Source organism: Pagrus pagrus, assembly GCF_965226575.1.
Source record: "Pagrus pagrus genome assembly, chromosome: 3".
Lineage (NCBI taxonomy): Eukaryota > Metazoa > Chordata > Actinopteri > Spariformes > Sparidae > Pagrus > Pagrus pagrus.
The window spans coordinates 35,769,344-35,786,793 of NC_140187.1; the positions used below are offsets into that span (position 1 = coordinate 35,769,344).

Genomic DNA, 17,450 nt, shown 5'->3' on the forward strand with positions numbered 1-17,450 from the left:
GGAGCTAACATGATCACCCTAACCAAGAGTAACCAGTGACCTTTGACACCACAACAGTTAACCTTTCCTCCTAACTGTCTCCTCTCCCTTTCACCATTATCCATCCCTGCAAGGTCTGCTGGTCCTTGCTGTCTCCTGTTGTAGAAAGTACAGTAGGTACAGTGTTGATATTTTACTACCCTTCAGTGTCCTGTCTAGAAAGAATGCATGACTACATCTTTACGTCTCTTGTATTGATTGTCTGCATGTCAGCTGGTTACCTTTATTGATGCATTACAGTCTTGTCTTGTTCTGTTTAGGTTGTTTAGTTATGGATAGCATGTCAACTCTGCAACCAATGCCACCTCTACAAATCCTATAATGTTTAAAACTCAACTGTGTGTGACATGTTGTAAACATACACTTATGTATGTCATATGAAATCTTTGCGTTTTTATATTCATACATATCAACACTTTCACAAACTAACGTTTCAAGAAAATTTAAATAATCCTTCTTGGGGAAATCAAACAGTCAAAATAACCCAAAAGGTGGGTTTTTCAGCTCCGAAGCTATTATAACAAGAGCTGTGGCACTCAGTTTTTTCATGCAGGACCAAATAACTTCTGTATGTGATGGAACTACATTAAAATTACACAGAACTAAAATGTGGTTACAAGAAAGTGAAAACTAGAGATGTGAATTTTTGAAAATGACAGAATCTTCATTTTGTTAAAAAAAAAAATGACTTAATGTTATTAGTTTGATTACTGTAACAATTCAGCAACAACTATTCAAATGAATTAATTTTGCTATGTTTCCTCGGGGTCTCTTCGATGTTCTGGACAAATTTCAGCCCAATCCAGTGAAAACTAGCAATTGATGAGGTATGCAATACACATACAAAGGATCACAAAAAAGCTGAAATTTAGCTCAGTGGGCCAAACTTTGGAGTAAATATTTGGAGTACAGCTATAGGATTTTGCAAGGTCTCATGAATTAAATGGAAGTTTCAACATGATTTAATTTCAAGAAAATCCCTGACGTGAACTGGAAAAAGCTTTGGATTTTGGGTGCGTTGGCATGGAATAACTCAGTAGCAAACAACCAGGATACAAGGCATACCATTACTGTGTGTTTTAAACTGAAGGACAACACCAAACCAAGCAATCACAAGTGAAACATAGAAATGAGAAATGTCCATTGCATAAATAGCTAAATAGCCCATGGTTCTACTCTGCCTATCGTCACCTTCCTAAAATAATGGCCCAAGTCATTTTTGACAAAAATGATTTTGTTTTGCCTAAGTCAGCTCTTCATGATGCTGGCTACCTCTGGTAAAATCACCTACATCCTCAGTTGAACAGATCATGCAATCCTACCCCTGTCGTATAATGGCCTATGTCAAAGGCTGTTTTATTTTGCCCATGTCACAAGATAGCATGACTTAGGCAATAGCCTTAGCTTTTCAAGACATATCTTTACCCCAAGGGACTATGTAAATAGTCGTCTATTGTCATAACCTTTTTTGTGTGAAATTATTAATAAATATCATATACTCTACTATACTATATATTTGGTTCAGTTTTTTCTGTTTTTTGAAAAACTTTAAGAGGGTGACGTTATGATCTGTGGTCATGCCTCTGCCAGTAGTAGGAGAACCCACCTTAGCATGCCGGTCCTACAGTGATCATTGGCATCAAAAGATCAAAAGAAAGTGTTTTATACTGGTGTATATTGCCAAACGGAGTGAAGACAAATGACACCTTACATTAAATCCACTGTGGTTTCAGTCATTCATGCTGCTCGTCTGATCGCCAACTTATATGATTGGCCACCGCCGCGTGACATCCAGCTGCATCTCGAGTCGAATCTGTTTCAACCTTTCCGCCTTTTTTTTCTTTTTTTTGAATCCCATGTGGCCGCCACTGCTGCAGCCAAAATGGACTACCCTCATTTAAATGAATGGGAAGAAGTTTTTGCCACACCGCCGGATTTGGTCTGGATATAGCCTTAGGGGGGCTATCTTTAAGTGTAACAGAATCAGTCGGTGAAACTTTAACCCGAGAACAGTTGACCAGAGGATTATCATCAAAGGACAATTCTGGTTTATCTTTTTTTCCATGTCCATTAATTGCTTAATTGTAACAGTAACATTACCATTTTACTCAGCAAGTTAATTGTTGAGATGGGAACACAGTGGCATTGGTAAAATTAATCTGGGTAAAAAGTGTAAGCAGACAGCCAGTGAGACTGATTGAAAACAAACCCCTACATTAGACAAACTTATTTCACTGCGTGAAAAGTGGGATTTTCGGCCCCGTAAACGCCTGGAAATCTCCCTAATTTTTGGCAGTTAACGACAATTTACAGGCTGTGAACGTGGAGTTCGTCTGTGTCGAAAATTGTCGGAAACGAACCATGACGTATGTGGAGCTCGCAGAGGTGGGAACGGCTCTAATTAGCATATGAATAGCAGCGAAACCACGCCTGGCTAGAGGATGTGTGGCCTGGCTTGAATTTCCTCATTCAGTATTGGATGAAACAACTACTTTTAAACACGAAAAATCACTCGTGATTGGTTGGCAGATCTGTCACTATTGGTCACCCTGCGTCATTATAAATGTAAACCCCACCCCTATATATATATGTATCTGTGGTGCGTTACGTTGCCCTGTACTTGGGAATTGCCTCTAATCTCGACTGCAGCGAGGCACAGAGCTCGGTCTTACTGTCTTACAGGCAGCTGGAAAATAATTAAAGGAGAGTGGTATTAACAAAAAAACGTAAGTCACAGTAAAATTAAACAAGGAAGGAACAGGAACAAAACATTAAAAGTGACTTACAAACAATGGCGTCACTATCAGGGTCATGTAAATCTGGACTTGCGGACATAGCTCCGAGCAAATAGGAGGTCACGGACTCATTATGAGACGAGGTTAGTCTGTGAAAACAAAATGAACGGTTAAGATTGGTGTCTATTAACATATCTGTTTCCTTATACAGCGGAATGAAAGCATATTCTTTATATCTTACCCTTGCTCCAGTTCGTAGTGCTGTCCGGGCTGAAGAGAAACTCACGCAGTGCTATCCGGTCCCGTCGGGGTCTTTGTGTTTGCCGTCGGTCTCACGGCTCCACACAGGCTTTACTCATCAGGTTTGCTTGTTAGCCATGCAAAAGCACTGCTAGCCGGTAGGTCAGAAGCTAACTTAAACTCCTCTCTGTCGTCTTGTGCTGAGTAGTCCACTTAAACGGACAGAACTCTATCGCCAATAACATTTTTATAAGAGTCCTGGTTGAACACTTTCACTCAAGCTGGCGTAGATATTAACTAAAAAGTTTGTGTTTCCACTTTACAGTAGACAACTTGCATCCGTCGTCTTCCTCCGCTCGTCACTCTCATGCATCTCCACCCCCTGTCCTTTGACCTCAAGGGTGATCCAGGAATCAGAAAGGTCCCGAAAGTAACAAAGTCACAAAAGGTCCAAGGATAACAAAACCACAAAACATTTGTGCAACTCTCTTTCCTATTCTTACAGGCATTTAACAAATATTATTACACAACCAATAATTAACATTTTAAATGCTGCATTCAGTAAACCTTTGTGGCAAAGCCTGATTAAAACTAATTGTTGAAACAAATTGTTTGTGTATCTTTTTTACATAACATTGGCCATTGCTAATGACATACACAGTAATTAATCTACAATACTTTCATTAAAGGTATAGTTGGTAATGTTGGAGAGCTAGCAAGATTTGAAAGTGGCACCTCGTCTAAGCTCCATCCCCTTCTCCCCCTCCCGTCAGTGCTCAGTCCAAAGCCCCGCCCCCACAAACTCGAACGTGCATCAGACAGTCCGTCAGCAGAGCAGAGAGTTAGCATTGGGCTAATACAAGCTACAACAGTAGCTAAGTTGGCTAACGTTACATATTTCATGAAAATAACAAATCCCCCCGAAGCAAAACAAATAATTACCTGTCCAACAGAAAGACAGCAACCACTGCATCACTTCTGGAAGTGCTACTTTTGGCTGCATTTTCTCTGCCATTGTTCTCTACTGCTAACTGTGCTAACTCTTCTTCTGCTGTTTTATGGCTGTTGGCACACAACTTTTAGATGTGCATTACCGCCACCTTCTGACCTGGAGTGTGGATCTCCTGCTAACTCCATATAGAGTGTGCTGAATATATCTGGCAACGGTGACACGTGATGAGTGCGCGCAGGGAGGAGGGGGGGACAGAGGGGGGTGCAGGCAGGACGAGACATGAAGGCATCTGATTGGTTCTTTCAACTCGGACCGAGAGGCAGGGATTGGTCAGAGTTTTTACAGGCCTGCAGCTGCCACATAGGTGTGATTTATTTTGTTCCTTTTTCTGAACACATTATGTATGGACTACTCTCAGGATGGGAAGACCATTTCACCCAGTATAACAAAAAGTGTTTCTGAACAGGATCACCAACTATACCTTTAAATAAATCAATTCAAGCTAAAATTTAAGAGTCTATAATGAGGCTATACTGAGCCTGATCTATTTATACCAGAGATTTTCTAATGAAGTTAATACCTTTAAAAAAAAATGTCACCTGGAGTAAAACTCTCCCTGCTACCCTGATTTGCATGTGTATAGCTCACAGAATTTTCATTTACATGTTAAAGCCTCCCCTAGAATTAGGGGGAGGGGGGTCATGGGGGACAACTGCCAAGCAAGGCCCACGTCAATTTCTGACAATTCACGGCAGTTTTCAGTGTTGCCTGTAAATTGCCGTGTGCAGCCGTAAACCTGAACTTCCACGTCAATTTACAGTTCTGCATACTGACGAAAATCCCACTTTTCATGCAGTGTTTGGAAGAAACAGGGAAGCAACCTATAAAATTATCACCAAATCTAATATCATATATCGCAAATATTCCTTAGTGGTGCCGAGGCACATTACAATCTGTACAGCATGACACCCTCTTTAATATACTTAGAACCTCAAACTGCCCATTGCAAATTTTAACCACTGTTTAAAAGATCTCATGTGTACTGGAGTTGGGTTCACAGTTTTTGTGTGCCATGGATTATTACAGACATTTCAAATCACATCAGCTTATCTCAGTCTCCAAATAAAGTGGTATAGAAAATCTGGATAAACTGTTGGTTTGTTTCCAACTTGTTTGATGCAAAAAAAACAAAAAAAACCCTTAAGTTGTATTACACAGGAATTACAGTACAGTACCTCGACATCTTTAATATCATGCTTTCTCATTGCATGAGGAGATGAAGTTTCCTGCTAATGAAGATGATAGGGTTGTTGAGTATGATAAGTACACTGACCAGTCCATGGATATGCTGCCTCTCTGTTATTTTGTCTCCCTTTGTAGGTGTGGTTGGAGGAAGAGGCAGAGGAGTTTGAGGACGGGGAGTTGAAGGGTCCTGTTGTGTTTTGCATGCAGGCGGAGCACACTGGGACAAGGACATACTACTTCAGCACAGACAGCCATGAGGAGCAAGAAGAATGGATTAGAGCCATGAGTGAGGCTTCAGAGGTCAACGTTCAGCCAAAACAGAGGTGCCAACACAAAGACATGCACAGAGCCATACTGGATTTACAGTACACACACATAGGCAATCATATTCTAGTCCATGACCAGTTATGACATTTTATGGGTTTGTATGTGCTATTTATATTTTGAAGTTACTATGCCTGGGATTTGTATATATAGTATATTTATACATATTAAGTTTAAGAATGTCAAGGATAGACTGCAACATGACAAAGTCATGTAAATTAAATAATGATTTTCAGACAAGGCATACTTCCTGTTGCCAGTAGGTGGCACAATGACTATACCACCTAATTGGCATGTAGAAGTGTTTTGATCTGATCAACATGTGAAAATTTGGAAAGAAGTTGTAACAACTTCCGGTTTCATGGCGAATAAGTCCTTGCTACTGCATCAGCGTCCAATGAAACCTGAAATACACGCCTGTTATCATTGGTGCTCGGGCCCTAATAACAATTTGTTACTGGGGAATAGCATATGTCACAAACTTCGAAAGATTAAATGTAGCTTGGCATTTTATTTTGTAGCATGGTTCACATGATGCCCAAGACAGGCAGATAATTAAACCTTGGTACAACAACCAAGTTGATACGAAGTGTCGTATTTGACAACCTGAGATATAAGCCCCTTTTAGTTAGAAAATGTGCCACATTTGCAGCCAGGTAAAGGCTGCAATCTGCCGTCTTGTCTATGTGAAACGGAGGTGTAATATTCCTCCTTTTCAAAAAGCCGCCATTGGGGTAGGCGTAAACATGTGACGTGACGTGAAGCACGAAGTTGGGCTGCTTCTTCTCCCGGCGAAAGCCACGTCGGCTAAGCTCCTCTGCGACCTTTTCATACAAAATACCATCTTTCACAGTCCCTGTGATCGGGTTATTGACGATTCTCTCGGCTGTGATGATTAGCATCTCCCGGATCTCAGCGGCTTTCCAGTTGCTCATCTTGATGTCCACGGATGAAGTGATGTACTGACTGCTGTGATCAGCTGTTTCCTGCTTTTAAACTCCCGGCTGTGGGTCGCACAACAGTGCACGTCATTGACACCTCCACCCATGTCACGCAATTGCCGGGACATCGACGACTTGGATTTACATAGCAATGGAGGTGGCAAAAAGTGTACCCTCCTGGGCGTCATATTGGCAGACCAAAACAGACCCCCAATATACCGCGGCCTGTCTAAATTCGCGGACCTAGCCGCAAAAAGGACAGCCAAATTGGTGGGTTGCTGTCCAGTATAAAAACGCTTACTGACTCAAAAAATCAACTATCCTTCCTGAACTGCGTCACAAGTTATTTATAGTGTGTGTTAAATTGTCCATGTTAAGGCACTGGCACTCAAAAACAAACAAACAAAAAACAAAAGGGGTAAAAGCAGTTACATATATACACTACTGGTCAAAAGTTTTAGAACACCCCAATTTTTCTAGTTTTTATTGAAATTCAAGCAGTTATGAATAGCTTCAAATGGTACAAAGGTAAGTGCTGAACTGCCAGAGGTTAAAAAAAGGTAAGGTTACCCAAAACTGAAAAATAATGTACATTTCAGAATTATATAAAAAGACCTTTTTTTCAGGGAACAAGAAATGGGTTAACAACTTAAAGCTGTTCTGCAGCAATGGAGGTTGATCAAGCCTTGAAAGTTGGTGCTACCAATTCCTACAGGTTGTACAACTTGTCTTGATTACTTACAACCCCCTCTGTCTGCATAAAAGTAGTGTTCGAACACACTGTGGTACCATACCCTCGTGAGCATTATTTGAACAGTATTGTACTAAAGAAAGTATAAAAATGGCAAGAAAAAGGCAATTAACAATGGAAGAGAGACCATCATAATACTTAAAAATGTAGGTCTTCCCTACAGAGAAATTACGAAGAAAGTCAAGGTGTCAGTGAGTAGTTTCCTTCACCATCAAAAGGCACTCAGAAACTGGGGAAAACTCTGACAGGAAGAGGTCTGGCAGACCCAAAGCCACAACAGAATCAGAAGACAAGTTTCTGAGAGTCAACAGCTTGTGTGATAGGCGGCTCAAAGGACAACAGCTTCAAGCACAGCTTAATAGTGGTGGTAGTAAGCAAGTCTCAGTTTTAACTGTGAAGAGAAGACTTGCAGTTGCAGGTTTGACAGGTCTAGTTGCAGCAAGAAAGCCATTGCTAAGACGTCAGAATAAGACAAAGAGGCCTGCCTGGGCCATGAAACACCGCCAATGGACTACTGAAGACTGGAAGAAGGTGTTATGGACTGATGAATCTAAATGTGAGATCTTTGGTTCATCACGCAGGATTTTTGTACGCTGTAGAGTAGGTGAAAGGATGGTTCCTCAGTGTGTGACATCAACTGTCAAACATAGAGGAAGAAGCGTGATGGTCTGGGGCTGTTTTGCTGGATCAAGGGTTGGTGACTTGTACAGAGTGAGAGGCACCCTGAAACAAAATAGCTACCACAGCATTCTGCAGCGCCATGTAGTACCCTCTGGTATGCACCCAGTTGGTCAGGGTTTCATCCTACAGCAAGATAATGATCCAAGTCATAAGTCCAAACTATGCCAGAACTACCTTAGGACGCGTCCATTCCCCCTCAGGTATCCTCACAACAGAGAGTTAGTGAATACATACAATACAAAACATGCTGACATCAACTTCACTGAAAAAGAGACTGGTAATTTCAACTCAATTTCTACGCCAAACCCACTTCCAAGCCAGTGAGAAATAACGCAGAGAAATTTGAATTTATACCTTCACTCACAGGTAGTCACTCCCAGCAGTTCTTTCCTCTACCACAACACAATAGTGCATATAACCCCAGGCTAAGCAAACAGCAATACAAAGCTGCCCCCTATGAGGACCAAAGTACAACCACAGAGCTAGCCAAGTTCCTTGCCAGGAGTCAACTTGTCTGGAGGGTTGAACAGTTTTGACGACCGCCCCGAAAACTATCCTAGCTGGAAATCAACCTTCTTGAGCACTATCGCAGGCTTAGGCCTCACCATAAATGAAGAAGTTGATCTCCTCATCAAATGGTTGGGTCCTGAGTCCAGTGAGCAAGCACGTAGGATTAAAGCGTTGAATCTTCGCTGCCCTGCTGTAGGTTTGAACATGATATGGTCACGATGAGAGGAGTGTTAAAGTGCCCCTGAAGCCATAGTAAAAGCCCTGTACTCAAAGATTGAGAACTTCCCCAAGCGTTCTGGCAGGGATCGTGGAAGACTGCGTGAGCTCGGAGATGTACTCCTGGAGTTGGAATCTGCCAAGTGTGACAGCTACCTACCTGGTTTGTTTGTACTTGGACACAGCGAGAGGTGTGGGACCAATCGTGGACAAACTGCCTTTCCACCTCCAAGAAACAGTGGATGTCCATAGGATCAAAGTATAAGACGATTACAAAGTAGCCTTCTCACCATTTTCCTTCTTTGTGGACTTTGTATGGAGAGAGGCCAAAGCTCGAAACGACCCGAGTTTGACAACAACAGATATCTCCTCACCTGCACAGAAGAAGGAAAGGTTTATGGGAAATAGCAACAGAATGCCTATCTCAATACACAAAACCAATGTGTCAATAGAAACCAACAAAGCTGACAGAGCTGTGGAAGACCCAAATAAGGAGTGCCCTATCCATCACAAACCTCACCCCTTTCGTAAGTGCAGAGGTTTCAGGGCGATCCTTCTCGATGAAGGTAAGAAGGTCCTCACAGACAACACCATCTGCTTCTGCTGCTGTGCTTCGACAGTCCATCAAGCCAAGAATTGTGATGTGGTTGTAAAATGCACAGAGTGTGACAGTGAGAGACATGTTGCTGCCCTTCATCCAGGCCCAGCACCTCAGTTGCCAAAACCTTACTCTCCGTTGAAAGACCATGGTGGGGAGGAAGAAGCCACAGTAAGTCAGGACATAACAACTAAGTGTACCAAAGTCTGTGGGAAAGGATTCAGTGGCAAATCATGCTCAAAGATATGTCAAGTGGACGTCAATCCTACTGGTTGTTCGCAAGAGATCAAGAGAATGTATGTCATCTTAGACGACCAGAGCAATCGGTCCCTTGCCAAGACGGAGTTCTTTGACATATTTGTCATTCAAGGAACCACAAGTCCTTATATCTTGAAGACCTATTCGGGAACAAAAGAAGCAGCAGGTAGAAGAGCATATGGCTACACTGTTCAGTCAATCGATGGGAAAGTAACCATCCCAATGCCTACACTGGTTGAGTGCAACAATGTGCCCAACAACCGGGGAGAAATCCCTACCTCTAAGGCCGCACTTTATCAGAAACACTTGAAGTCAATTGCAGACAAAATACCACCTGTGGATGCCAACGCTGAAATACTTCTCCTGCTTGGACGAGATATTCTGCGGGTTCACAAGTTGCGCAGGCAGTTGAATGGTCCCCACAATGCACCCTACGCACAAAAGCTGGATCTTGGATGGGTGATAGTGGGTGATAGTGGGTGATGTGTGCGTGGGCAATGCACATAAAACCTAATGAAGTGAGTGCCTTGAAAACGTGCATTTTTGAAAATGGACATTTTTCACCCCTTGTGATAGTCAAGGATGACTACAGCCTAAGAGGCAATCTGAAGACAGTACCAGAGAGCCTAAAGCAAATCATGTCAGTAAAAGCTACCACAGAAGAGAGCCTAAGAGGAGCTGTCTTCTGCCAAGGTCGAAATGACAACCAGCTATCACCTTCCATTGAGGATAGAACCTTCTTGGAGATTCTGGAGAAGAAATTTTTGAAAAAAAATTTGAAGGCTGATAACAACAACTGGGTTGCGGCGCTCCCATGTCGTAGCCCTAGACGTTTCCTTCCCAATAATCGAGACTATTCCTACAAGCAATTGGTGTCACTCAGACGCACCCAGGACAAGAAACCAGACATGAAAGCTCAGTGCGTCGAGTTCATGCAGAAACTATTCGACAACAATCATGCAGAGCTGGCACCACCTTTGCAAGAAGGCCAGGAATGCTGGTATCTTTCAATGTTTGGTGTGTGTCACCCCCGGAAGCCTGACCAAATTCATGTGGTCTTCGACTCCAGCGCACAGGTTGATGGGGTGTCACTCAACGATGAGCTTCTGTCGGGACCTGATTTGAATAACAGCTTGTTCGGAGTCCTCCTCAGATTCCGTTGCAGAACCAGTTGCTCTCACTGCAGACATCCAGCAGATGTTCTACAGCTTCTCAGTGCAAGAAAGAGACAGGGATGTCCTGCGGTTTTTGTGGTTCCGTGATAACAACCTCAACAACGATGTTGTTGAGTTCCGCATGAGAGTCCACGCTCTTAAGTCTTTGCCTACAGAAGCTGAAGCCATTGATATACTGAAAAGAGCTTGCGAGGCGCTTGCACTCTCAAACATCAGACTCCATAAGGTTGTTTCTAACAGAAGTGATGGATGCTGTTCCTGCAGAAGACAGGGCAAAAGACATCAAAGGCCTGGACCTTACAGTGGATGATCTTCCAGTACAGCGCAGCCTTGGGTTGAGGTGGAATATTATGGCAGATACGTTTGTCTTCAAGGTTCCAGAGCACCAGAAGCCCTTTACTCGTCGAAGTGTGTTGTCGACCGTCAACAGCTTGTTTGATCCTTTAGGAGTCTTTGCTCCAGTGACAATTCAAGGGTGACTGCTTCTCAGAGAACTTACCTGCCAGGAACCAGAATGGGACAGCCCCTTGCCAGACGTAATATATGAAGAATGGGAATGATGGGTCCAGTCACTGCGCGAACTTGAGGAGCTACAAGTTCACCCGGACCTATGCATCCTTCTCTTCATCCCAAGCACAAAGCAGAGAGCTACATTTTTTCTCAGATGCCTCGGTTAAGGCAATAGCGGCTGTTGCTTACCTGAAAATTGTGCAAGACAACATCAACAGTGAGATTGGATTTGTCTGGATTTGCCCTAGGAAAGACAAAGTTGGCTCCTCTACCTGACCTTACCATACCCAGGCTTGAACTCTGTGCTGCAGTTTTAGCTGTGGAAGTAGCTGATCTCATTGTAGATGAACTTGACCTGATGTTGGACAGAATAAGATTCTACACCGACAGCAAGGTGGTGCTTGGTTATATCCACAATGAGACACGGTGATTCTATGTATATGTGAATAATCATGTGCAGTGTATCAGGCAGTCAAGCCAACCTGACCAGTGGAACTATGTTCCAACAGAGGTCAACCCTGCTGATCATGGATCACGAGCAGTTGCAGCAGGCCATCTTTCAAGCACAATGTGGTTGTCTGGTCCTGCTTTCCTGCTAGAGCCAGAGATACGACAAAGACAAAAAACAAAGAACAACAGCCATCATTCAAACTCATCAGTCCAGAGTCGGATGTTGAGGTCTGTTCAAAGGTGACCACACTGTCAACTCAAGTCACACTGAATCTTCTAGGTTTTAAGTGGTTTGAGCGCTTCTCAAGTTGGAGAACTGTCACCAGGACAGTTGCTCTACTTCTCCACATTAGTCGCAGCTGCACTAAGTCAACAGAAGATGACAACTGTCATGGCTGGCATGTCTGCAAGAAAGGTTTTACAGACAAAGACCTGAAACAAGAGCATGCAGTTATCAGATGTGTGCAGCGTGAAGTGTACACTGATAAAATACAAGTGTATAGAATCAAAGAAGAATCTTCCAACCAATAGTCCTCTCCAAAAACTCCATCCCATCATCGATGGTTTACTGAGTTTTGCAGGCAGAATGACTCAGTCAGACTTTCATCAAGATGAAACTAACCCTCTCCTCATCTCAGGTACACATCATGTCGCTACCTTGCTCATTCTCCATCACCACAAGAAAGTTATGTATCAGGGAAGGCATTTGACCGAAGGAGCAATTCGAGCAAGTGGCTTGTGGATAGTAGGAGCCAAGAGGAGCATCAACAGCATTGTTCATAAATGTTCAACTTGTCGGAAGTTGAGAGGAAAAGTGGAACGTCAGAGGATGGCAGACTTACAAGCTGAGCGTTTGCACACGGACCCCCCATTCTACTATGTAGGACTTGACTTCTTTGGGCCTTGGGAGGTGACAACACAATGCACAAGAGGTGGGCAGGCCAATAGCAAGAAGGAAGTGTTATTTACTTGCGTCCATATAGAGGTTATAGAGTCTATGAGTTCCTTTAGTTTCATCAATGCTCTCTGCAGATTCTTCTCAATCAGAGGCCCTGCTAAGCAGTTGAGGTAAGACTGTAGCACTAACTTTGTGGGTGCATCGAGAGAACTGAAGATGGATCCTCCAACTCTTGGTGAGACCAGTGTTAAGGTAAGGGAGACCTCTTCAAGCACCAGTAGAAGAGAGTGCAGTTCCTGGCAGAGACATTCTGGGCAAGATGGCGTAAGGAATTCCTGCATACATTCCAGACTCGGCAGAAATGTTTCCAGAAGAGACCAAACCTTAAGGAAGGTGACATTGTCCTTATGGAGGTTACCCAGATGCGAAGGAATGAATGGCTGATGGGAGTGATCATAAAGGTGGTTACCAGTAAAGACGGCTTGGTACATAGGTGGAGGTTAAGGTCACCTGACAACAGGCAGTGAAGACTATCTTGAGATCTATCTCAGAAGTAGTTCTCTTCTCTGCAGAATAGTGTGTAGTGGCGTCTCTATGACGCCAGGTGGGGAGTGTGTTGTAACTACAGGCAAAACAATACTCCCTCTAGTGGTTAATTTTAGTGTTACATGCTGTAGAGGTTGTACTTCCTGTCAAAACCACAGAAGACGAAGTGAGACAGGAAGTGATGTTTTAGTTGTTGTCAGTTCAAAATCAGCCATATTGCTGTCACAAAGCCATGACAATCCACCGCCATCCCTTTGTTTATCTTCCTTTAGATGGCACCATCTGGAAGTTTTACACTATTTGAGTGTTTTATGTTTCATATTTGGTGATTATTTTGATAAGTTAGATCTTTTATTTTGCTAATGATATAAGTCAACTTGTTGCTAAATGTGACATGCCTGTTGAATGTATTATGTCCAATACATACCTTTTAAGCTACCTAAAGCTAATTTGTATTTACCTCTTTAACTTGCCTGCTTACCTGTAAATTACCTTATGCCTGACGTATTATGTTTGTATTTTCAGTTTCACACTTTGCCATATTAAAACCTGGCAACTACAACACCTGTCTGTTCCTTGGAGGAAATAGTATGGTTAAGAGTTTAGCTGACTGTTGAACTCAACATAGGCTCACAGGGAGCACGCTGAGGGAGAACAGTACATATACAGTAGGTCCAACAGTAAATGCCTCGAGGGTCTTGAAAACTCCACCGATCAAAAGCTTTTTCAGTGTCTGGTGAAAGTATTAAGTCAGTATACTTTTGATCGGGTGGAGTGGGACCATACAGGATATTAAATAAATGCCTAATATTGAAGAAGGAAGAACGTTTCTTTATAAAGCTTGTCTGATCCAGTGAAATAACAGTAGGAATAGTCTTCCTGAGACAGCTTGCTACGATCTTGGCAAGAATTTTGACATCTGTGTTTAAAAGTGAAACACGGCGATAAGAATTGAAACTGAGAGGGTTTTTTTAAAAATCCTTTTTAATTAATAAAGAGACTGCTTGGTGCATAGTTGGAGGCCGTGTGCGAATTACCCATCAATATTCGGGGGGGTCCCCATTAGGGGCTGGGCAAAACGATTTTTTTTGTAATTGATTAATCTAGCTAAATTTTTTCTGATGCATCGATTAATCTAACGATTAATTTTTCAATTCGATTCTATTCCGATTCGATTCGATTAGCGATTATTTCCCCATAATTTGACCTATATAGCAATTTACATATGCTAATTTATGTATCTCAATGAAAAAACACAAATTTCTTCATTCCAATACATTTTTATTGCTCTTAATTACCAAATTCCAAAAAAAAATTCAAGTAATGAATAGCAAGCGGCCTCATGTCTTTCAGCACTTTGAGGTGCTGGTGCATAGCCATCGTGCTTTTATGATAGGCCATTTCCATTTTACAAAGCTGACAAACAACAGAGTTGCTCCCTTTTACTGTAAAATAGTCCCATACCTTCGAAATACGTGTTCTTTTTTTGCTGAGTTCAGCGTCAGCTGACTCAGTAGCCTCATTCACACTGCCATTTGCATGCGGGGATCCTGCGCCAATTCTCGGCATCCGCCTCTGTGTGAAAGTTTCAGATGCGGCGAGGGGTGAAATTTCCCTCCGCCTCTGATGCTCCTCCGGAGGTATCAGAGGCGTATTAATGGCGAACCGAACCAGTGTGAACGGATAAGCCGGCGGCACGGAGTGAGGGCGTGTCGGTCTGATGGTGTTCACTTTGTGATAACTAAACAGGTCCAATAATACCGCAGTTATTCATGGATAAGTGTCTGTCAGCCTGTCGGTCCGACCGACTCTTCGTCACATTTCTGGCCGAAAAACAGCATCTGTCCCCGGCAAAAAACTTTAACTCACCAAGTGTTTGTCACGGTGAAAAAAATCACCGGGACGGTCAGCCCTCCACCGAGACTTCAGTGAACTTTCCCCAGAAAACAGCCTCCCTCCCCGCGAGTGAAAGAGTCAGACAGCGTCCAGTTTACTGATGGTGATTATTTAATTACAGTACAGACCAAAAGTTTGGACACACCTTCTCATTCAATGAGTTTCCTTTCTTTTCATGACTATTGACATTGTAGATTCACACTGAAGGCATCAAAACTATGAATTAACACGTGGAAATATGTACTTAACAAAAAAGTGTAAAACAACTGAAAATACGGCTTATATTCTAGTTTCTTCAAAGTAGCCACCTTTTGCTCTGATTACTGCTTTGCACACACACTGCATTCTCTTGATGAGCTTCAAGAGGTAGTCACCTGAAATGGTTTTCACTTCACAGGTGTGCCCTGTCAGGTTTAATAAGTGGGATTTCTTGCCTTATAAATGGGGTTGGGACCATCAGTTGTGTTGTGCAGAAGTCAGGTGGATACACAACTGATAGTCCTACTGAATAGACTGTTAGAATTTGTATTATGGCAAGAAAAAAGCAGCTAAGTAAAGAAAAACGAGTGGCCATCATTACTTTAAGAAATGAAGGTCAGTCAGTCCGAAAAATTGGGAAAACTTTGAAAGTGTCCCCAAGTGCAGTCGCAAAAACCATCAAGCGCTACAAAGAAACTGGCTCACATGAGGACCGCCCCAGGAAAGGAAGACCAAGAGTCACCTCTGCTGCGGAGGATAAGTTCATCCGAGTCACCAGCCTCAGAAATCGCAGGTTAACAGCAGCTCAGATTAGAGACCAGGTCAATGCCACACAGAGTTCTAGCAGCAGGCACATCTCTAGAACAACTGTTAAGAGGAGACTGTGTGAATCAGGCCTTCATGGTAGAATAGCTGCTAGGAAACCACTGCTAAGGACAGGCAACAAGCAGAAGAGACTTGTTTGGGCTAAAGAACACAAGGAATGGACATTAGACCAGTGGAAATCTGTGCTTTGGTCTGATGAGTCCAAATTTGAGATCTTTGGTTCCAACCACCGTGTCTTTGTGCGACGCAGAAAAGGTGAACGGATGGACTCTACATGCCTGGTTCCCACCGTGAAGCATGGAGGAGGAGGTGTGATGGTGTGGGGGTGCTTTGCTGGTGACACTGTTGGGGATTTATTCAAAATTGAAGGCATACTGAACCAGCATGGCTACCACAGCATCTTGCAGCGGCATGCTATTACATCTGGTTTGCGTTTAGTTGGACCATCATTTATTTTTCAACAGGACAATGACCCCAAACACACCTCCAGGCTGTGTAAGGGCTATTTGACCAAGAAGGAGAGTGATGGGGTGCTGCGCCAGATGACCTGGCCTCCACAGTCACCGGACCTGAACCAAATCGATATGGTTTGGGGTGAGCTGGACCGCAGAGTGAAGGCAAAAGGGCCAACAAGTGCTAAGCATCTCTGGGAACTCCTTCAAGACTGTTGGAAGACCATTTCAGGTGACTACCTCTTGAAGCTCATCAAGAGAATGCCAAGAGTGTGCGAAGCAGTAATCAAAGCAAAAGGTGGCTACTTTGAAGAACCTAGAATATAAGACATATTTTCAGTTGTTTCACACTTTTTTGTTAAGTATATAATTCCACATGTGTTAATTCATAGTTTTGATGCCTTCAGTGTGAATCTACAATTTTCATAGTCATGAAAATAAAGAAAACTCTTTGAATGAGAAGGTGTGTCCAAACTTTTGGTCTGTACTGTATGTAATTTAGAGAAAAACGTAACTTTGTCACTTTCCAGGATGTTTGGTGGGTCAGGATCTCATCACAACACATTATAACAGCATCCATATGATTATAAACAGTCAGCAGGTATATGTTTAGATTAACAGGAGGACACCGGGGAAACACGTTGAAAAAAACACACGTCATCACCATGATGCGTACCGTCACGCCTCTTTTGGAGCCGCGGCGCCAGCTTTCTGTGTGAATTACACTCTGGTTCGTCTTTTACGCGGGAGCTGCTCGGCTCTGTGTAAACAACCAACGGCGGAGAATTGGCGAACCACCGCTGCGGCGATAATGCGGCGTCTGTGTGAAAAGGGCTACTGGCGTTGCTGCTGCTGCTACTCGCTGCCGCCATTTTTTGTTTTGGTCGGTTGACGCGTCGACGTACAGTTTTTGCGTTGACGTATTTTTTGCGTCGACGTAATTGATGACGTCGACGCGTCGCCCCAGCCCTAGTCCCCATCTCCCGATTGTTGCGCAATACCGAAATAAATTTTCTCAATATGCAGTAGGCCTATAACATTACAATATTTCATGCATGCAAGCCAAGACAATCAATCTATAGCCTACATGACAACCATGGCGCTGCCAGGGATTTTGGGCCCAATGAAAATAAATCTAATTGGGCCCTTGTATAGGCCGACGAAAAATGTTTATGCTGTTTTATGTAAAACTATGCATTTTAATGATATTTTTGACTATCATTCCCATA

General features: G+C 43.0%; 1 protein-coding gene across 11 annotated transcripts in view; it reads left to right on the top strand.

Annotated features, from left to right (window-relative positions):
• Positions 1-17,450, top strand: part of plekha6 (pleckstrin homology domain containing, family A member 6) — a 312,790-nt gene that overhangs the window by 179,502 nt on the left and 115,838 nt on the right. For 10 of the 11 annotated variants that reach the window (XM_084348673.1, XM_084348676.1, XM_084348674.1 and 7 more), the window contains one exon: positions 5,347-5,534. In XM_084348673.1, coding sequence (XP_084204799.1) covers positions 5,347-5,534 — 188 coding nt within the window. The remainder of the gene's footprint in view (positions 1-5,346; positions 5,535-17,450) is intronic. The other variant, XM_084348670.1, reaches the window with a different exon arrangement.